This window comes from Camellia sinensis, chromosome 13, assembly GCF_055761805.1.
Source record: "Camellia sinensis isolate YWXY chromosome 13, ASM5576180v1, whole genome shotgun sequence".
Classification (NCBI taxonomy): domain Eukaryota; kingdom Viridiplantae; phylum Streptophyta; class Magnoliopsida; order Ericales; family Theaceae; genus Camellia; species Camellia sinensis.
The window spans coordinates 16,141,190-16,164,987 of record NC_138973.1 but is presented as its reverse complement, the minus strand read 5'-3'; the positions used below and the strand labels follow the sequence as shown (position 1 = coordinate 16,164,987).

Genomic DNA, 23,798 nt, shown 5'->3' with positions numbered 1-23,798 from the left:
AAAGAAGGGGAAGAAAAAGACAAATTAGAGCTCTATTAGTGGTCTTTTTTTAGAGGTCTGAATCATTTTTCTTCTAATAACAATATACAATCATATTTTTGTATATAATTTTTTAAAAATGATATGACTTGTTGTAAGTTTTTTATTTTCAATTAAAACACTTATCAAGATTATCATATTTTAAATATAAAAAAATAAGTGATACAGAATAACAATAATAAAATAAAATATATAAAATTTATATACAGAATAATGTGATTGTATTGAGACTTATCATTTTAAAATAAAGTACCTATTTAAATCTTATTAATATATTATTATGGTTTCTATAAATAAATTTTTTCTTTAAAAAATGATATTAACAAATCATTATAATTTTAAAATTATTTCGAAGAAAGGAAATTACATCAACACTTGCATCACACACCATCATATGGAAATCTACATTTGACACTTCTCACTTCAAAATCAATATATATATTGCATAGCCTCTCTTATATCATGGCATCATATTCCTTCAATCGCCAAACCAAACACTCCTTCAAAAATACAGCTTCACAATAAGAAACAGAGCAAGATACATATACCCATAAGTTGTTCAACTCTTGAACTGAAAAAGATTGAAATTTTTCTCAACCTTTTTGATAATGGAGAGTGGTGATAATATACTGAGAGCGAGTAGTCCTCGTTTGAGTAGTTCCAACCTATGGAGGAATGATGGGAGAGAAGTTTTCTCACATTCTTCTCGCGATGAAGACGACGAAGAAGCTCTAAAATGGGCTGCTCTCGAGAAATTACCCACTTTTGTGAGGATTCAGAGAGGTATACTGACCGAAGAAGGCGGCAAACCGAGAGAGATTGACATCAAAAAGCTTGGAGTGATTGAGAGAAAGAATCTGTTGGAGAGGCTCGTGAAAATCGCTGAGGATGACAATGAGAAGTTCTTGTTGAAGCTCAAGAAACGCATTGACAGGTAATTTCCTCTTATGTTGTGTTTGGTTGGGGGATTTGAGGAGCGATTTGGAAAGAGAAATAGAAAAGGTAGGTGAAATGTGAATAAAACATGTCTATATTTCACCTAGTTTCACACACCTTTTCCCTTTCCAAATTCCTTCCCAAATTCCCCAACCAAACACAGCATTAGTAATCCAATATTAAGAACAAATATTATGTTAGAACTGATAGAAAACAAATTAATTAGAACAAATCAATTAGTATATAATTTATGATTTTGTAATGTTGTGAGAGTATGAGAGTGGCGGTGTTACAGTTTTAAAACTGTTTCTTATTACTATTCGTCTAGTGTTCACAAAGACTAAAAGAAATTTGAATCAAGTCAGGAACCAAGTTTCTAAAAATTAATATAAAAATAGGGATTTTTTGTTATAAAATTTGGTAAATAGAGAATAGAATAGTTTTTGATAAATAGACAACAGAATAGTACCACGTGATGGTGTTCAAAACTTGCATGGATCATAAATAAATTACACAAATATTTCTTATTAATTAAAAAATAATAATATTATAAATTCATACTTAACTATTTAGAAATTATTCAAAATTGTCATCTTGTTCACACTACACAAATTCAATCTCAACGGTACAACTCTCATTTGGGATAAATTTGGATAGTTAGGGTTCATAGCATTTTTCATTAAAAAATTCCGAAACAATTCCTCCCCTTTTATACCTTGTCTATTATTTTCAATTTTTAGAATCACTTAATCATTTAATAAAGAAACAATTACATAAAATAATTAGGATCATATGTATCAAATAATAAATTCATCATATAATTTCATTCAAACTATTGTACTTATATTATATTTTATGAATTTAAGTGATTAATTTTATATAGATAAACTTAATTGGTAATTAAATTAACTTGCTATGCAACCTTTCTTCCTTCTCCTTCCCTGCAAAACTTCACCATCCACCCCAACACAGCCATGGAATTTGGAAAACCTAAGGTGTGTTTAGTTGGGGGATTTAGAGAGAAATTTGAAAAGAAAAATGAAAAAGATGTGTGAAATTAAATGAAATATAGATATATTTTATTCTCTTTCACTTATTTTTTTCAATTCTCTTTCCAAATCACTCGTCAAATCCCTAACCAAAAACAGGATAGCTAAAACACATTGCTCCTCTAGCAAATCCAGTGGAATCATAGTTCCATTGCCACAACAAACCTACTAGAATCACAGAGCCATGGAAAACCAACCCGAACACACTACTCGTGAAGAAGTGCAATTGGAGCACCACCAACCAAACCTCCCTCTTCCACAAGGCCCCTGAATCACACCCAATACCCAACATTTTATATCACATTTTCTGCCATTGTTGTCACAATATTTGTGTTTCAACATTTTGTTTATTGATTTACTACACTAACAATCTCAACATTAATTTTTTTTTTCTTTTTTTTTTTTCAGAGTTGGGGTTGATCTTCCCACCATTGAAGTCCGGTTCAAGCATTTGAATGTCGACGCAGAAGCTTATGCTGGCAGTCGAGCACTTCCAACAATTCTCAACTTCTCCATTAATATTTTTGAGGTGAATTTTCTCAATCAGATCACATAAACATGTTCATATCTGTGTTGTAATTTGTAAATTGAACTAACCCTGTTTTCTCTCTCTGTTTCTCTCTGTTCTGAAAAGGGGTTCTTGAATTACCTCCATGTTCTTCCAAGTAGGAAGAAACCATTAACAATCCTTCATGATGTCAGTGGAATCATCAAGCCTGGCAGGTGAGAATAAAAATGGAGTTGGGTTTGTTTTTGTTTTTTTTGTTTTAATTTTTTGTGTTTTCCGAAAGAAAAGCAATAATGACAGTTCAAAAACACTCACCATTTTTATTTTTATGCGAAAACAAATTTTTGGTATTTTTTAAAAAGCGAATTGTTTCCAAAAAATAAAGTCTTTAAAACTATTTAGAAAGTAGTTTGCTAAACAGGTTTGTCTGTTACAGACTCACTAAGCTAAGTATCCTAGTTCTCATATCATTGACCTTGTTTTGCAGAATGACATTGCTCTTAGGCCCACCAAGCTCTGGGAAGACCTCATTGCTTCTAGCTTTGAGTGGAAAACTTGGTTCAGATCTAAAAGTAAGACAGCTATGAGTTCAATTTTTTCAAAACCAAATGTTGGGGGCTTGTTTTATCTTGTGATTTTACAGAAATCTTGTTCTGAGGTGTCTTGTATTCAATAAGTTTAGGAGCACATAAATCAACATAGAACTGCCAGAGAAAATAAATGGTTGGATAGGATAGGATTTTAAAAGATGTTCGCCATCAACAAATCTTGTAAAATCTTATCCATCCATATCTTTCCGTGTCAGGTTTTGTATTTGGTTTATGCATGTTTAGAATTGTTGTATTTTTACTGTACACTTAGATTTATTGTAAGACCTAACTGATTGCCTAGCCATATTTCAACATGTTACAATGTCAAAATATCATATTTTGATAGACCCACTCCAGCAGTGCATACAAATCTGATGGCAAAAAAATTACAGGTTTCGGGGACAGTAACATACAATGGGCATGGAATGAATGAGTTTGTTCCGCAGAGGACATCAGCTTACATAAGTCAGCATGACCTTCATATAGGAGAATTGACAGTGAGAGAGACACTGGCTTTCTCAGCAAGATGTCAAGGAGTTGGACCTCACTATGGTCAGTTAGATTCAATGGGTGTTGCCGTTTTTATGATTTGGTTCTGATAATTGAACTGCATCTGAATCGGTTTATTTGAATCTGAAAATTTTGCAGACATGTTAACAGAATTGTCTAGGAGAGAGAAGGAAGCAAACATTAAGCCTGATCCAGATCTTGATATGTATATGAAAGTAAGGGAATAACTGAAGATCAATTATTTTGTTTGGTTGTGTTTTCATTTTCTTACTTTTTGGAAACAAAACAAAGAAAAGTTCGAAAACATCCATTTTTTCATTTATGCTAAAACAGTACACTTTCTGGTATTTCCTAGAAAGTGGATTGTTTTCAAAAAATTCTCCAAAAAACGATTTTCTGTAACAATTTGCCAAACAAATTGAATGCTTTCTTGAGCCATAAGATCTTTTCTTCCGAATGTAGTTCTTGTGAATTGCTTTTCTGTTTTGTATATCTAACTATACTTTTGTAATCATTCAGGCAGCATCACTAGAAGGGCAGAGGGCTAATCTGGTCACAGATTATGTTATTAAGGTGTTTGCTTGAAATCCTCTTAAATGACAAATCTGGTTTAAAATTTTAAAAATAATAAAAATAAAAATAAAAATAAAAATACATACAAAATTTGATATGTATCCTTTCTGCTTTTCCAAATTCGCAGATTTTGGGACTGGAAGTTTGTGCTGACACTATGGTGGGTGATGAAATGCGGCGAGGTATATCTGGTGGGCAGAAAAAGCGAGTCACAACAGGTAATTACTTAACCCACTAACTTCATGTTACACAATTACGCATTTTTTAGATTATTACCTATTTTGATGAAATATGATACAGGGGAGATGCTGGTTGGACCAGCCAGAGCGCTCTTCATGGATGAGATATCGACTGGCTTGGACAGTTCTACAACTTATCAAATTGTGAACTCAATCAGGCAATCCATCCATATCCTTCAAGGAACTGCTGTTATCTCTCTCCTCCAGCCGGCACCAGAAACTTACAACTTATTTGATGACATAATTCTCCTCTCAGACGGGAAAATTGTGTATGAAGGCCCCCGCGAAAATGTGCTAGAGTTCTTTGAATACATGGGCTTCAAGTGTCCTGAGAGGAAAGGAGTCGCAGACTTTTTACAAGAAGTAATTTATTGAACTCAAATGTTCATCAATACAGTATTTCGTAATGGTTTAGAAAACACTGGACTTTAAAGTACTGAAAATGTTTTCGGTTGGAATCACAGGTGACATCAAAGAAAGATCAAGAGCAGTACTGGGAAAAGAAAGATGAGCCATATAATTTTGTTACTGTCAAGGAATTTTCAGAGGCATTTCAGTCATTTCACGTTGGTCTGAAACTAGGAGATGAGCTTGATGTTCCATTTGACAAAGCCAAGAGCCACCCTGCAGCTTTAACAACTAAGAAGTATGGTGTTAGTAAAAAGGAACTGTTGAACGCTCTCATATCCAGAGAATACTTGCTCATGAAAAGGAATTCATTTTTCTACATATTCAAGTTGACTCAAGTGAGTACATTTCAAAGCAAAAGCATGAAACTTTCACATCACATTTATGAAATAATTTTGGAAGTTTTGTTCTAACTCACATCAATGTGTCTGTTTCAGCTTATTCTTACAGCAATAATTACAATGACTGTATTTCTTAGAACTAAGATGCCCAAGAAAACAATAGAAGATGGAACGATTTTCATGAGCGCTCTGTTCTTTAGTGTCCTCATGATTATGTTTAATGGGTTTGCGGAGTTAGTCATGACCATCTTGAAGCTTCCCACCTTCTACAAGCAAAGAGACCTTCTCTTCTTTCCGGCTTGGGCTTACTCTTTACCCACATGGATCCTCAAGATCCCGATAACTTTTATAGAAGTCAGTATTTGGGTGTTCACAACTTACTATGTCATAGGATTTGATCCACATGTCGGAAGGTAATGATGTGTGACTGTAGTTTCGGCTTTGGTTTCAAGACCTTCATTTCATAATCTGATAGATTTCTTATTGGCAGGTTGTTCAAAATGTACCTTCTAATGCTATGCATTAACCAGATGGCTTCTGCACTGTTCCGTCTCATGGGGTCATTAGGAAGGAATATGATTGTGGCAAACACATTTGGCTCATTTGCATTACTTGCAGTTATTGTATTGGGTGGATTTATCTTGTCAAGAGGTATAGAAAGTGCAACATAATATGACACACAAGCATGCACTCGCACATTTTCTTGTGGTTGATGTGACACTAATTTTACTGTATTAACTGCTTTCTTTGCCTCAGATGATATAAAGAAATGGTGGATATGGGGTTACTGGTTCTCACCTATGATGTATGTACAGAACGCTATAGCAGTGAATGAATTTCTTGGGGACAGTTGGAGACATGTAAGCATCATGATTGTGAGCTTTGACTACAAGAAACCTAAGGAAATCATCAAAAAAATTGATTAAGATGATCTTAACTTGGGGAAAATCTTTGTGTTACAGGTTCCTGCTGATTCAACGGAATCATTAGGTGTAATAATCATGAAGTCTCGTGGGTTATTTCCCGAAGCATACTGGTATTGGCTTGGAGTAGGAGTTTCAATTGGATATATTTTTCTGTTCAATTCCCTTTTCACTCTGGCTCTCGCTTATCTCAAGCGTGAGTAACCATTCTTTCATTTTGAATATTGAATTTTTTCCCTTTACTTGGCGATCATTTGTTCTAATGAGTAATAAATGAGTCAATATGATGCAGCATTTGGGAAGCCTCAGGCTGTTCTATCTGAAGAAATACTGGCAGAAAGAAATGCTTGTAAAACAGGAGAGATTGAGCTATCATCAGGAGGAAAGAGACCTGTAGGTGGGTCACTAATTAGCATCATATTGTGCTTTCATTTCTGGTTTGCAAGTTTTCTGGCAATGACATACTCAAACCATCATTATGCAGAAATGGGAGATGACGTTCAAAGAAGTGTATTGTCCACCTCAATGTCTTCAAGACTAGGCAGTATTAGTGAAGTTTCCAAAAACAGGAAGCGGGGAATGGTTCTTCCTTTCGAACCTCTTTCCATCACATTCGATGACATCAAATATGCAGTAGATATGCCACAGGTATCTTTGAGTTTTATGGATAGGATAGTAAATATAGTACTTGCATTTGAGTACTGAAATTGTTACCGTGCTTCTAGGAAATGAAAGCTCAAGGTATTCCTGAAGACCGGCTAGAACTTCTGAAAGGTGTGAGTGGTGCTTTCAGGCCTGGAATTCTTACAGCTCTAATGGGTGTTAGTGGGGCTGGTAAGACCACTCTAATGGATGTGCTGGCTGGTAGAAAAACTGGTGGATATATTGAGGGAAGGATCATGATATCAGGGTACCCAAAGAAGCAAGAAACATTCGCTCGTGTAGCAGGATATTGTGAGCAAACTGACATTCACTCTCCTCATGTAACAGTTTATGAGTCCTTGCAATTCTCTGCTTGGCTCCGGTTGCCTCCTGGTGTTGATTCTGCCTCCAAAAAAGTGAGTCCTAATCATAGAGTTTGAACACCAAGATGACCTCGGTATCTTTTTTCAATTTTGGGCATAATAAGATGTTAGTATTAATGATGAATTGCAGATATTTGTCGATGAGGTCATGGAGCTTGTTGAGCTAACCCCGTTAAGGGAAGCACTTGTTGGGTTGCCTGGCGTGGATGGTCTTTCAACCGAACAACGCAAGAGGTTGACAATTGCAGTTGAACTCATAGCCAACCCATCCATAATATTCATGGATGAACCAACCTCGGGACTTGATGCTAGGGCAGCAGCAATTGTGATGAGAACAGTGAGAAACACAGTGGACACGGGACGAACTGTGGTGTGCACCATCCATCAGCCAAGCATTGACATATTTGATTCTTTTGATGAGGTAGGCAAGCCTAGTTTGTCTTGATTTCTGATTGATGAACAGTTTCTACATTCATAAGAGATCTAAAGAACATTTATTTCGGATTTACAGCTATTTCTTCTAAAACGAGGAGGTGAAGAAATATATGTTGGTCCATTAGGCCGCCAGTCTTCCCATCTGATCAAGTACTTTGAAGTAAGGCTGATATGCACATGATACCATTCAAACTTCCTGCGTTTCTACTTATGTAGGTACTAATATAATCATCTTATATTTCGTTTAGGGTATCAACAGAGTTAGTAAAATTACAGATGGTTATAATCCAGCAACATGGATGTTAGAGGTGACTTCAGCAGCACAGGAAGCAGCTCTTGGAGTAAACTTTACAGAGGTGTACAAGAAATCGGAACTATATAGGTATCGACTCTCTTACATTATCAAAGCAAAATTTTGTTGTAACTCGTTGAAACTAGTCTAAATTTTGAAAAAAAAAATGTCTGCAATGGACTAAAATTGTGACAAGCATAAATAATCTTCCATGTGACTAATCAGGAGAAACAAAGACTTAATCAAGGAACTCAATACACCTCCACCGGACTTAAAAGATCTATATTTCCCCACTCAATACTCTCAGTCTTTCTTCACCCAATGTATGTCTTGCCTATGGAAACAACACTTGTCGTACTGGCGAAACCCGCCATACAGTGCAGTGAGATTCTTGTTCACAACATTCATAGCTCTTCTGTTCGGAACAATCTTCTGGGATCTTGGCTCCAAAAGGTACATTTGTAGAGAAATGCCACAAAGCCGTTGTATCCAATTTTCAAAGTGTTTCCTTATTCCATAGTTCATAAATTAATTCAAGTGTTTCGGAATTGCAGGGGAAAACAACAGGATATCTTCAATGCAATGGGTTCTATGTATTGCGCTGTGCTATTTATTGGTTCACAAAATGCTGGTTCAGTGCAGCCAGTAGTTGCTATTGAGAGAACAGTCTTTTACAGGGAAAGAGCAGCCGGAATGTATTCAGCATTGCCATATGCTTTTGGACAGGTAATTATTGTATTTTCATATGAAATTCCCCAAACAAAATGCATTTGTCATTTAAGTGCCTCCCTAATAGAAAATATGGGATTTAGAAATAACCGAAGATAGGGATTACATTGAAATATTGTTATTAAAAAAATAAAAGAATAAAAAAGAATTCTGGTAATCCATGATTGTGTGAATACAAATGCCCTTTCCACTTGTTAAAATAAAATATATATATATATATATATATAACTAATGGAAGCGCCCGCTTTTGACTAAACATTGACTAGTACTTGCATGAACTTGGATCAAATAAGAACTGTTTACTATAACGTGAAAGTGCAATTGGAAACTTTCTTTTAAAATTTCAAGATATTTCATTGATTATCATTTTGTGTTTACAGGTTGTGATTGAGCTCCCATACATTTTTATTCAGACTCTCACATATGGAGTCATAGTTTATGCCATGATTGGATTTGAGTGGACCGTTGCCAAGTTCTTATGGTATCTGTTTTTCATGTACTTCACCCTGTTATACTTTACTTTCTATGGGATGATGACAGTGGCAGTAACTCCCAACCACAACATTGCTTCCATAGTCTCATCCGCCTTCTATATAATATGGAATCTTTTCTCTGGATTTATCATTCCTAAAACAGTAAGTTCAATTGATTTCAAGACATTCAACTTTCACAAGATAACAAGATAACAACTACTCAAACGGATCTAAACAATTTTCCTTCTTTTTTTTTTTTTCTTTTCCCTTCTATCATGACAGAGAATTCCAGTGTGGTGGCGGTGGTTCTATTACATTTCCCCGGTCTCTTGGACTCTCTATGGGCTGGTTGCCTCCCAGTTTGGAGACATTCAAGAAAAGCTTGACACTGGCGAAACAGTTGAAGAATTCGTAAGGAATTTCTATGATTTTAAGCATGACTTCGTGGGATATGTAGCCATGATTATAGTTGGGATCGCTGTGCTCTTTGGATTCATCTTTGCCTATTCAATCAGGGCGTTTAACTTCCAGAAAAGATAATAGTTTCATATAGAATAAATAAATCTTCGCCAAAAAGATCATCATCCCGCGATAGTTTTTGTCAACATGTGATGTACATTGAAGGAATTTTTTTTTATTTATTTCATTTTCATTTTTTAGTTCCATCAGCTTTTGAGTTCTGTTTTGCTTATTTTGATTTTGTCGATGTAACGTAATTCATCTATATGTAATGTAATGAACTGATACAAAGTGCAATAAAAAAGGGAAAATTTTAGCAGTTATTTGAAAAGCTTCTTGCAATTGTATGTATTGATTTTCTTGGTACTTTTTATGTTTTGTTTTCCTTTTGGTTGATTACTTTTATGTTCAGTGGATTCCATTTGAACTGGGCTGCTGGTAATTGTCTCTAATAATGAAGGGGTAAACTGTACTTTTCACCCGTGTTATTAGCAATTGCCATTGATGTCTTTGTTATTATTATTATTATTATTTTTAACAATTGGTTGTTGAGGAACAAGAAAATGAAAAACTATAAAGTGCAACAATAAAATTCGAATCAGACAAACACACCTAGTAAAGGTCCCGTCAACCCCTTATATTAAGGCAGTGATTCAGCTGCCCTAAAAATATAATGAAAATTTAAGCAAACAATCATCACTGAAATCCTGCACCTTTTTTCTTGTTCTTGCAAGGTTCTGTTTTTTTTTTTTTTTTTTTGGCAAAAGATAAGAACTTCAACTTCAGTTTTTCTTCTTCTTACTAAGTTCTTAATGATGATTTACAAAAGCATGCACTAGTTGTCATAAGAAAAGCGACTCATACTTTACTATAAAACCATGCCAATAATGTTGAAAACAATTATGCAATTGTAATCACATTTAGGTATATCATCTAACATGACACCTTACATGACTGTATCTAAATGTGATGGAACTGAACAAGATTTGAGATACAAATACAAGGTCAATTATTGAGAAAATAAAAGAAGATTACTCAGTAACCATCACAGCTTTCATTACCCCAATTCAACATTGAAACATCAGCACAATGGTGTCCATAATTCAACTTTCCATGAGGGTCTAAACTAAGGCTGGAACAAGACATTAAAAAGTCAGGGAAAACAACAGCATCAGTTTAACAATGATGTCAACAAACTAAAATCCCAAGGGCCTAAAATTAGGCCCCAAAAAAAAAAAAAAAAAAAAAAAAAAAAAAAATCAAAATCAAAATCAAAATCAAAATGTGCTGCCGCCGCATATCATACAGTTGGACAACAGTTCTCTCCCAACATCTGAAGTACAAGTTAGGAATTGTTCAAAAAAGAAAAGTAAAATAAACATTCGTCACCATCTCAAGTTTCCAATTCCAAGCTATCCAAGAAGCTCTGTAATTCCTTCAAACCCTCAGCAGAAATGCTCCGGTGCACCCTTGGACGTGGTGCAACCAAGTTAGGTGGAGGTTGGGACTGGAAACACACAACGACAGCAGCCAAATTGTCACCACTCTTCCTCTTCAAGGCCTCCTCAACCAAATCCTTGCTACACATGGCTGGGTCATTATGCTCCTGAAGTTTTCGTCTAGCAAAATCAACGGCATTTTGGCTCATAAAGACATCCCAGATCCCATCACAGCCTATGATGAGGAACTCGTCGTCTTCTGTTAGTCTTGTGCTCTTCAGTTCAGGCTCTGCACTAAGAGGCCCACCACTGCTACCCTTTAGTTCCTCCATGTGCCAGTCTCCTAGAGCACGAGCAACATTTAGTTGTCCATTGAGGTAACCGTCGTAGACATACCCTCCAGATGCTTCAATACGCTTCCTCTCTTGGGAGCAACCGGGTTTGTGATCCCTTGACATCTCGATTGCTTTGCCCCGGCGACAAAGCACTGCTCGGCAATCTCCGGCATTTGCCACAAACAATGAACTGCCAGAGATAGTCATAAACAAAAAGGAGACGAGCCTCAATTTTACATATACGTAATGTATATATAAATATATTTCAATCATTAAGGACTTTTCACTAGTGTGCATATATTTTTCATAATAGCAAACAAATTATCTCAATGTGAAGTTTAAGTTCAGTTTTATGTGTTCTCCTAACTTCCTCTACTCTTTTTTCATATCTCCAGGGGGGAGGAGTGGGGGAAGCAAAGAGAGATGGAGGCTCAAGAACACAATAACACGCAATTCAATATTGCTGATGTATACTCATTTCAGACCCCATGTGCTCAGATGATAGAACTATTCAACTTTCAAGGATTATTTTCTTCATCAGAAAATTAAGAAAATAAATGAAATTACCAAGGAACTATGAACAACCTTACTATCACAGTTAGAATATTACCTGGATGAACAAAAGTATGAAAAGATGGAAGAGAAAATACAAACTAATGCCACCAAACAGGCTAAAAGATCAATGATAATACATATATGATTGATGGAAAAAACACTAACCTCCCAATAACAAGAGCTGCCAACGCAGTGGTACCAGAAGCTAGGGCAGCATCCAATGAGCAAGCTTCTGCAAAAGCAGTGTCAGTTTGTAGAAATGCTGAAGCAACGGCCCTCTCAATTTCCCTTGGGAAGTCTTCATCCTTGACAATGAATCTTGGCAAATGGTAGCACGCAAAGTCAGCAGCATGCTTTCCTCCATGTCCATCAAAAACCTAATGCAACCACGGACATGTTGACATTGAATGTACTTTGTTAGAATATACAGACAAATGAAGATGCGTCAAACCACTGTTATCATATTCAAATAGTCTGTTTAATGACTTTGCTCAGAATTTGCATGCCAACTACACAAATTTTGACAAGTATATAAGGAATCACTTAGATAGTATCCTGGATCTATTTTCTGGCTTTTAGAAATTAGAAGGAAAAGAGCAAGTAAATAGAACCACTGCATGCATTCCCTCTCTTATACTTTATAAGAACCTCTTGTACAAGTGGGTGTAGGGAGAGATTTAAAGGGTGTATTTAAAAGCCCCCTGAGATGTAGGGTAGCCAGTGAGTTGTAATTTGGGTCAAGCAATTTTGTGTCTTTTATATAGTTTTTGGAATGTCCAAAATACCCCTAATTAGTAAAAGTCCACTAGTTTCCTATTGTGAGTCCAAACCACGATACAATTAGAAGAATTCTAGCAGCGTATAAATATGCATGTAATCTTTTTGTATAACAAAAGATAAGTTTTTAGAACTTGAGATTGGGAGAATACAGATTCACTTGTGATGGTGATGTTGCTATGCATGCCATTATAACTGGTGTATCCATCAGTCTAGTCAGCTATGGTAGTGCAAGGGAGCCATCAAATAGGACATGGTGGTATTCGCCATTGAAAAATGTCAAACCTATTTAATTGATAGAAATGCAGTAATCAATGGCAGTATGCAGATCATCAAGTCAGCAGCATGATGTGGGGTAATTTAACAGAGAGCCTTTTTTACATAACATTGTAGTTGAGCCAGTATCCTGAAAACTTACAGAGATGGGGAAAAAATAAACTGTGAAGGCAGTGATTGTTACAGAGGTGCCACTTGCCTTCACTAACCACACATTCACTTTTTGAGTATGAATTCTTAAAAGTTGAAGAGTCAAATTAAGCACTTGGACTTCTAAATTTATAACTGCCTTAAATCACCAATACCTTGCATGCCCGCTTTATTCTTCCACTTTCAGACCAAAATTAGTCTGATTCAATATTCTATTCCTAATCTAAATATAGTAGTTTGGACCTAATGCTCTCCTAAATAGTTTCCACTTTATCTTAAAGCACTTCCTTGGCTTAACCCACTTCCTTATTTGCCGTCTCATAAAACCCCTTGCTTCATCTCCTACATCACAAACAAACAAGTTTCACATGCTTATGTTCCACACCAACCCCTCCATGTAAGCACTACACGACTGATATAAATTTTGATCCCTAGTCCTTCAAATTTTTTAACCTACCTGATACGTTATATTGCAGTCACCATTCCCTAATGTCGTAGATTCTAGACCCACTTTAGAATTTCATTATTCTTATTCTAGCACACAATTGGAATTTGGAACAAGCAATAAGAACACACTTGGTTAACAAGCAATACTCACCCCCAAGAATTATACATGCATTTTACATGCAGAACAACACTGTTGTTTATCATTATAAAAGCAATAGTGTCATCCTTCCAAAATATCTAAAAACATGTAGTGTCACAAGTACTGCAAGAGAGGGGAAAAAAAATACCCCGTAGAAGGCATTTGGTCCATTGATATTCTTAACCCCATAATCACGCATAAAATTGTCCACACAAAGGTACACATCCTCCATGCTCGAGCGGAACCCAACATCTGCCCACGCTCCAGAGCGAAGCAACGGAATGAACTCAGTCTCACGGACATCTACACCCAATATTGGTTCAACAGAAATACTTGACACCTTTGTCTTCACCTGTTTAAAGCTCTAGTCAAAACCTTAATCCAAATAGCAATTGAATAAAATAGAAATTACAAACAAGTATTCACAAGTGTCATTGATGTAGGCATGCCAAGAGATAGTTTCTTAAGAATTCAAATTCAACTCTAGCACTCCATAAAACCTGCTAAAATATATAATCCGAAAAGAGATCAAAATTATAGTATACAGCATCCAACAAATCAATACAAAACCAACAGTGACCATTCCCACTATAAAAAAGAGAAGAGGTTATGGCTCAAAAAGAACATATCAAGTAAAAAAAAAAAAAAAAAAATTACAAATCATCAATGCCATTTATATTGTAATAACTACACAAGTGAAGGTGGCTAAGAGGCATATTCTCAAAGGTATAGACGGTACCCAAGATCCTTGATATAGAAGCAGAAGATTTGTCATAGTTGTTAAACGCACACCTAGGCACCCACAAAAAGCCCAACGCACAGGCAGGCAAGCTTAGTGCTTCACCTAGGGGCGGACAAGGCACCTTCAAATAGACGCAGGCCTAAGCGCCAGGACTCTGTAGGACAGGCCTCTTTTACATATGCTTATATCGCATGTTTGACTTATTGGGCCAAAAGAAAAAGACCCTTTAATTAGTTTATAGAATTAATATATCGTGCTCCATGATGCAGCTGATCAATTATATATTTCATTTCAAAAACCTTATAAAAGACTAAGCTCTATTTGCCAAAAACCTTTAAAAAGAAAGTAATCTCTCTATGTCTGTCTTCAAAAGCAAAGAGGCACGAGGCACCTTATGTGATATTCATCAATGCCAAAATTAGACTTTGGTACTTCTCCATCACAAGAAGCTACCTATGCTAGCCATCACTTAGATTCAACATATCAAAATAACCATTGATGACTTGCCTAATGTTATGCTTTGTCACTCACCAAAACAATCAAGGGAAATGCTCACTCAATCACGCTACATTGAACTAAAAACGGAATATTTACATAAAAGAATAATTACAAGGCTTCCTAAAACTCTTAATGACCAAAGAATACATAGGGACTCCTTAACATCATTTAGTGTTATGCCAACACAACAAAAGTCCTACGATAAAATTGGTTGGTTCTAGAAAACTCCTACCTCTCTTGGGAATCACTACAAAACCCCTAACAACATCCATGTGCTCTACAACATTCCATAAGATTTCCTATATGTGTGTATGCATTACATGAGGTTCTTATATGTATATACGTATACATTCCATAGGATTTCACTTTATCATTTTCTATGCCTTGAAGCTACTCTATGGGCTTTAGTCATTAGAACAATACACTACAAAACCACCCTAACAAGAGCTTTGTCCTAGTCATCCTTCTATAACAGACTTCTCGCATGTTTTGAATGCTCAAATAACATAAGTGTGTTTGTAGGAAAATGCATATTGTAAAACAAACAACATATCTATTGCAAACTTTCTAATACCTAGTAATTATTAATTAGGTCTTGCTAACAAGTGCCCCTAGGGCACAAGTAAAAGGCAAAAAATTTGAAGAACACAAGACATTTTTCACTAAATTCAATACACTTTTACTAAAATCAATACATTTTTTAACATTTTTACACATTTTCACAAGACCTTTTACACATTTCCTGGCCATGGGGCATTTGTTAGCATTTGCCATATTAATTTGTTCAAATAATGCCCAAGAGTAAGGACCAAGGACTGTATTCGATCTGTCGATCTAAGCCAATTTTGACAAGATATTAGCTAAGTAAGCTAAAAAAACAATAACCATCTAATGAACCTGCAGTGGTAACTTAAAAGTATGGTACTAAAGAAAGCTAAAAAGATGCTGCAAGCAGGTACCTAACTTCCATTAAATACCTTAAAAATAACTAAACTTACAAATCAGAAAGTACACTTTAAAATAAAATAAAGTACCAAGTTAATAAACACGCTAGAATCTTTAAGAAAAATTAATTAGAAGACCAGTGAAACATTAAAACTAAGGCAATCAATATACAACAAACTAGAGACAAAGTCAATTGCAATTTAGACAAACAATAATAAGAGCATCCAAAACAACAATGAGACTACTAATAGTTATTCAATGATTCATAAAAACACAGCCTTCTGAAGAAAGTGATAATGGAATCTCACCAAAGATGAGTGCCGAACCAGCTTCTTACAGGGGGAGGCTCCGACTCGGGAAGTGCTGAAACACTGCCTGTAGGCCGCAGCGAGAGGGTTCGGAGGACGGCCCTCGCTCGAGCTCCCATTTTCCACACCATTCACCCCTTTACTTGCCTCCATTGTCACTATCGAACATCAACATCCTCTGCTTGGAAAAACCCTAATTTTCAAAAATTCCTCCCCACACAGAGAGAAATCAGAGACAAAGACACTAAAAATAGGGGCTTTTATGCGATAATTTGGAGTTTTAGGGCTTGATTTGACTGCTAGGGTTTTAGGACATCAATGTGAATGTATGTATGTATATATCTGTGTTGATTTAGAGAGAGAGAGAGAGAGAGAGAGAGAGAGGTAATGTGAAAGTAGAGGTTTGTGAGTTCGGTTTTTGAAGGGGGGAGGGACACGAAACACTTTTCCCGTTGTGATTGTTTTTGTAGAATAGAGTAAATTACAAACATATCCTTGATTTGCTTAAAATACTTGTGATTTTTAAAAGATAAATGATATACATAAATTTATTTTTTAGATTATTTTTTAAATTTTATAATATGTAAATGATATAATTTATTGCTGATTAGAAAAGATCTAAAAGTCAGTGTTACTTTTAATATTTTAATTAATTTTTATATTATTAAATTTAAAATTTTAATTCAATTTTTTATCTTAAATAACGATATCCTTTTTTAAATTACACATCCTTTTAAATTTTTAATTATATAACGAGTGGTTTTTTTTAATGATAAATTATTAAATTAATTAATAATTTCTAATATTGTTAAAAGTATATTTTAATTAATAATTTTAAGTAATTTTAATATTACATAAAAAAGTAGTCATAAATTTTATTTTATTTTTATTAATTTTATTTAATAAAAAATATTTATAATTTTTAAAATTATAATAGATAATTTATATTTTAAATAAATTTTAAAAAATATAGTATTCATAATTTATTAAATAAAATAATAATAATTTCTCTCGCGTTTCGATTTCGAGGCAACGAACGGCGTCGTGTCACGTCGGAAATTGATGTATGGTCACGTGGCCTTTCGTGGGTAGTGGGAAGATATTTTCCTACGCTTATCAGTTTCGTTTTCGTAAAGGCAGATCTTACGATGGTCTTTTTTCTTTTTTTTTTCTTTTTCTTTTTTTTTTTTTAATCATAGTGCTTGAAACTATTAAAAATGGTGCTCTAAAAGTATTATTAGCGATGTGGTAATGGACGGAGTTCATTGCTGGTGTTTTGTTTTTTTTTTTATTATTTATTTAAAGTACTTACCAACTCATTAGTGGTGTTTTAGAGCACCATTTTTAGTGAGATGTATCATTACCCTTTTTTTAACCCATAAATTTTATGGGAGTTTTATTATTTCAATTTTAATTTTTAATTTTTTTGATTAAAAGATAAATTTAAATAATTAAAAAAATTTCTATTGGTTAATTTTTATTTGGCAATCCCACATCGAAAAAAAAAATTATTTTACTCATATAAAAAAAATCTTATACTCTCATTCTCATTTAATAAACAGTCTTGTAAGAGTTTCAATATCTCAAAAAAAATTCTCAATTCACACAATTTTAGTGTTCGAATTTCAACTTCCGAACGAAACCATACTTTATCATTGATATTCAAACAATTTATTCGAATGATAAAAATACCGTAAATTAAAACAAAGTGAAATCTGCAAATAAAAGCTGCCAAAACAAGTGTGCATGATGTTTGACAAGATTGTCTACTAGAATTGCTCATGTATTTATGTTCTTCTGATAGTATTAAAATAAATAAAGTATACCTACTTGAATCCAAGTTCGGTTTCTGTAATAAAAATCATAGAATAGTAGTTGGTTTTCATTTTTCAAAAGTCTTGGGATGCACTAAAATCACTAGCATAAAAATCATAATTTTGTGTTGATCTTTATATGTTTCCAACATTCTAAATTGAAGAAGAACTAATTTATATATTATATAAAGAAAGTGGAGTTTTTAGTGAGGAGTCTTAGGAGAGTTTTAACATCTCATACTAATTTTATTGATTTCATTGCCTAATTTTTATTTTATAATTCCACATTGGAAAAGGAGGAAAAAAAATAAATTGTTTTACACATATAAAATGAATTTTATACTTCCATCCCATTTAGTGAGCAGCCTTGTGAGAGCTTGTATTTTACAATTCCACATAGTTTTTTATTTTTAAAATAATTTTGCATGAGATTTTAAAACTCTCATAATATTTAACTTTAAAATAATTACAATCCCACATAAAGAAAAGAAATAAAAAGTGAGTTATTTCACTTATTTAAAATATTACAATCCCACATCAGGAAAAAAAATAAAAAGTGAATTATTTCACTTATATAAAATGAATCTTATAAAAGAAATTTTAAGGAATAAGTCATCTACAAGCCCCAAACCCTCGTTATAAGATTATTGAATTTTCTTAGGGATTGTTTTGAATGATCTAAATAAGTACACTTTTTGACTTTTTATGAAATATGGATTAGGTTTGGGTTGGGTTTGAAGTGATAGGTTAGAGAGGTGATGTGACTTAAATAGGATGATGTGACTTAAATAGGATAGTCACTTTTTGACTTTTTTCAAACATGCCAAACCAACCCTTAATTTTAAACAATTAAGAAAATTCTCATTGACTTGCTTCTATTTACTTTTTATTTTACTATCCCACATCGGGAAAGAAAAAAAAATAAATTGTTTCATTTACATAAAGTGAAATCTTATGTTTCAATTTATATAAATTATTGAAATTTCTTAATTTTAAATAATTAAAAAATCTCCATTGGTTAACTTCCATTTAACATTTATTTTACTATCCCACATTGGGAAAATAATGAAAATGTGAATTGTTTCACTTATATAAAAAGTGAATCTTGTACTCCCATTTATATAAGCAAAAGAAAATTTTTATTGAGATGCCCTACAATCAATACTATTTTTTTTTATTTTCTTAATTTTAAATAATTAAGAAAATCTCTATTGATTAACTTTAATTTAACTTTTATTTTATAATCTCACATAGATGTTTTGATTTTAAAAAAAAAAATTGTATGGGATTTTGAAACTCTTATAATATTTAACTTTAAAATAATTATAATCTCATATCGAGAAAAAAAATAAAAAGTGAATTGTTTTACTTATATAAAGCGAATCTTATACTCTCATTTACTATTATAATATTGTGCATGTTTCAATTCAAGATGGTTTAAATTTTAAAATAAAATTTAAAGGTTTTAATTAATTAATTTTGTTGTAAATTGGTTGGTCTTTTGACTTAGCCGATTAGACTGAATCATTTTCAGTTTGATTGATTCACTAGTTTAATCATAGTTTTAGCTGTTTTATTAAAATATATTGCTTAATTTTGTTTGATTTGAAACAAATTAAGATTGACCTTATTAAAAATTGAACAACTGAGATTACTTAATTAGAAATGAACTTCTCGTTCAAACAACTGTTAACTTTTATTTTACAATCCCGCATCAAGAAAAAGAAGAAAAAAATGGGTTATTTTACTATATAAACCTTATGCTCCCATTTAATATTATAGTGTTGTATATGTTTTAGTTCAAGATAGTTTAAATTTTAAAATTAAAATAAAATTTAAAAGTTTTAATTAATTAATTTTTGTATAAGTTGGGTGATCCTTTGACCTAGCCGATAGGGTGAACCATTTTCGGTTTGACTAATTCGCTGGTTCAACTACGATTTTAACAAAACATATTGGTTAAATTTGTTTGATTCGAAATAAATTAAAGATTGACATAATTAAAGATTAAACGGTTAAGATTATTTGATTCGAAATAAATTCTTCGTCCAAACAATTGTTAACTTTTAAACAATTAAGAAAATCTTCATTAGTTAACTTTCATTTAACTTTTATTTTATAATCTCACATCGAGGAAAAAAAAATGAATTGTTTCACATACATAAAATGAATCTTATACTCTCATTTATATAAGTAAAATGAAATTTTTAGTAAAAAATCTTATGATCAATATCTCATACTAATTTTTTAAATTTTCTTAATTTTAAACAATTAAGAAAATCTCAATTGACTAACTTTTATTTTACTTTTATTTTACAAATTTTTAAAAAATTAAATATAAGTATCATATTTTTATTAAATAATATATTATTTTATCCCGTCCATAATATGCTAGTTAATTAAAGAAAGAGAATGGGAGAGTATTCTCATCATTCAATTTTTTCAATTTTAATGCATGTGAAATTAGTTGAGGGATTCTATTCTTTTCTGTCCCTCCCACACATAGCACGGGTCATATACGATTTGGTTTTATTTTGTATAATTAGTGTAATAATATTAGTAAATTGAATTAAATTTATGAAAATCTTATTACATACAAAGACAACAAAATTTTAATTAAAGACAACAAAAATTTTAAAAATATAGGCACAGTTTAGCACAACTCCCAAATTATAATTCTACCCATTGATTTGAATGTTTTATTTGTTTTGAGTTTTCAAATCGTAATTCGTATTTCTCAAAACTCAATTCAAAACATAATCATTATTTTTCAAAACTCATTACCAAACACATAATTCAAAACTCTTTTCAAAACTCAATTCAAATCAATATTTTAATTTTGTTAAGATTTTAAATATTTTAATATTTAAATATGTTACGATTTTTTTAATTTTTTGAATATTTTTAAATATTTTAATTTCAAAATATTACGATTTTAATTTTTAAATTTTAAACTATTTTATAAAAATAAATTCAAACTCTATTTTATAAAAATATTTTTAAATATTTTAATTTTTTTGTTATGTATTGGGTTACGATTTGAGTGTAGAATTGTGAAAGTAGTATGAAGTTTCGAGTTATGTGTTTGGTTATGAGTTTTAAAAATAGTTTTTTAATTGAGTTTTGTTTTATGTGTATGGTTACGATTTGAATGCGAAGTTGTTTTTAAATTTAAAATATTAACATTTTAAATTATTTAAATTTTTTGAATATTTAAATTATTTAAATTTTTACGATTTAAATTTTTTGAATATTTATTTTAATTTTTTACTTATTAAATTTTTTAGAATATTTAAATATTTATGATTTAAATTTTTTGAATATTTATTTTGAAAAAAAATATTTCCTTTGTAGTATTTTCAATTAAAAAATTGATTAATGTTATTTTTTGTTAATAATAAATTTTTTTAATTGAATTTTAAAAAGAGTTTGGTTATGAGTGTTGATCAGAATTTTCAATAGTGTAAAAGTAGCGTGTTTTGTTATAAGTTATAACAATTTAAATTAAGTTTTGAAAATTCTTTCTAAAACTCATAACCAAACAAATTTTTTTACATCACATGTCAAATCAAATTTTCAAAATTCAATTTCACATTCAATTCAACACTCAATTCAAAAACGATAACCAAACAAATTTTCTACACTCAAATCATAATTTCACAACTTACAAATTCAAAATACAACTCATACTCTCAAATTATATTTGCAAAACTCTATCAAGCTTAACCTATTTTTTAACAATTAACAAAACAAAGATAAAAAAGTTAAAACATTTTTATTTTTTCACAATTATTGATTAAAATTTATATTTAGGTAATCAATTTTAATTTTTTATTTTTTTGGGTGTGTGTTGACTTTAAAAAAACTGAAAAGTAGGTAAGAAGATCGTAACCAAAGAGACCCACAGAGAAATCCAACCAATTTCCCCGGCGCACATTGTGTGACCCATTCAACACGCGTCCACAGTAGGACAAAATGTTGTTCCAAACAAAAAAAAAAAAAAAACAGTAGGACAAAATGGGTGGTACAAGGCGTCAAGCAAACGAGTTTCAAAGCAAAACGTTACGATCAAATTAATTTAATTATTTCCTATTAATAAAATATCTAAAATATTTAATAAAATAAATAATCAAAATTATCAAAACGAAACTAATAATATATCTCATGAGTTTAAATCTAAATTAAAGGTCGGAGAGAATTTACCTTTATTTTAAAATCACCAAATAAAAATAACTCCAAAAAAGGAGACAAATTGAGCATTTGACATATTTTGCATCTTAACGTTGTAATTTATAGCTTCTAACATACTCTTTAAAACTATAGATATTTTGTCTTTTTTATTTTTATTATTTATGCGTAGGTAGGGTTGTTTTAGAAATTTAGTTAAAAGTTGATTTTTTATTTTTTTTTTGACTTTTTTTATTGTTTCATGCAAAAGGTTATGGGAAATTCTATTTCACATACTTGATTAGCTTAGAGCACATCTTTTCGAAATATACATACCTATTAATTAATTAATTAATTAATTTTTTTAATCCACACACTGAAAATTACAATTATATCCTTCACTCATAACTATTGTATACATATCACTTAACCATCCTTTCCACACACTTTTGATTTACCCAACTTTCACATTTGCAAATTTATGGTTTTGAGAACCCGATGTTTATTTTTCTGTTTTCCAATTTTAGGTTTCTAAATGTTCTTATTAATTTGGATTCTTTATCTAGCTTTTGTTATTTTGCATAAAAATAAAGGAATTGGAATGGTTTATAGTGAATTGATTTTACATTCTTGATAAATTGAATTACCTGAGCCAAACGAGGCTGCCTATTGGACTGCAAAAGCCTTTCTTAATGGCACCTTGCCAGTTCGTTGGGTCTCTAATGCCCTTTAGCTTTGTGTTATGCTTTACAGTTTTAATAGATCTTCTCTGTTACTTGGTTGAAGAAAAAAAAAAATGTTATAGGTACGTGCTCGGTGGGTTAGGAAATGAAAAGGGAAGAAGGAAATTTTGAAAAAAACAAATAGAATTTGATCTTAGATAATGCAAATTTATGCGGTAATTTAATGAAAATCTTGACTCCACTTATTCAAAGTGACAATAATAGGAAAAATTAGAATTTATTTTTTTAACTCCAAATATATACATTGAGATTTTTTTATTCTTAAAAAATGTGTATATAGAATTTTTTCATATAATATTATGGGTGTTGCTAGATGTCTATTATGATCATTTTAATTTAGGATATAATTGTTATTAAATTAAAATTTCATTAAGGGTGTGTGACAAGTTAATTAGGTGTGTAGAAATAGAATTTCTTAAAGGTTATATGACTTAAAATGAATTAAAAACTGACTTTTAACTTTTTATGCATATTACCAAAACAGCCCTTAGTATTGGAAATTAGGCAAAACTTTATTCCCCCTGCCAAATTCATTCTCCAGGTTTTCAATGATCGATCCTTTAAAGATGAAGTATGATTGCTTCTCTATCTATATGGTCGTATAAAAATATTATTTAATAATATAATTTTTTTTTAAATATTTATAAATATCACGTCAACACTATGTGTGTATATATATATGTGGCTTATCATAAAAAAATATTTTATTTTTTATTTATATTTTATAATATTTTTCTTTTAAAAATTAATTTAATTGATTAAAAAATAATTTTTTTTTTTTTAGTTTTTGTTTTACTTACCAGTCATTTTTTGGCTAACGGGGTTTAGAGTCGGTCTGCCGTCTCCTTGATTGAAGGGTCCAACCCCACGTGTTGCATAATACTAACCCAAGGAGCCACCGCTGAGGTCCTTGTCCCACTTACCGTAACCAAAC

At 32.0% G+C, this 23,798-nt stretch overlaps 2 protein-coding genes across 2 annotated transcripts; one reads left to right on the top strand and one right to left on the bottom strand.

Annotated features, from left to right (window-relative positions):
• The first annotated feature begins 500 nt into the window (after positions 1-500).
• On the top strand, positions 501-9,860 carry LOC114300327 (pleiotropic drug resistance protein 1). The gene is made up of 24 exons (XM_028245219.2): positions 501-973; positions 2,433-2,553; positions 2,659-2,747; positions 3,020-3,104; positions 3,515-3,674; positions 3,771-3,847; positions 4,152-4,205; positions 4,333-4,423; positions 4,506-4,807; positions 4,909-5,190; positions 5,290-5,606; positions 5,684-5,844; positions 5,950-6,053; positions 6,156-6,312; positions 6,409-6,513; positions 6,601-6,764; positions 6,842-7,174; positions 7,272-7,562; positions 7,653-7,736; positions 7,825-7,958; positions 8,094-8,321; positions 8,423-8,594; positions 8,978-9,232; positions 9,353-9,860. Exons 1-24 carry the CDS (start codon positions 648-650, stop codon positions 9,608-9,610), a joined length of 4,350 nt encoding a protein of 1,449 aa, XP_028101020.2. The 5' UTR covers positions 501-647; the 3' UTR covers positions 9,611-9,860.
• A 700-nt stretch (positions 9,861-10,560) lies between these two features.
• LOC114300326 (putative protein phosphatase 2C 22) lies at positions 10,561-16,618 on the bottom strand. Its single transcript, XM_028245218.2, has 4 exons — positions 16,141-16,618; positions 13,796-13,999; positions 12,024-12,235; positions 10,561-11,493 (listed from the first exon to the last, which is right to left on the bottom strand). Exons 1-4 carry the CDS (start codon positions 16,291-16,293, stop codon positions 10,923-10,925), a joined length of 1,140 nt encoding a protein of 379 aa, XP_028101019.1. The 5' UTR covers positions 16,294-16,618; the 3' UTR covers positions 10,561-10,922.
• Positions 16,619-23,798: the final 7,180 nt, after the last annotated feature.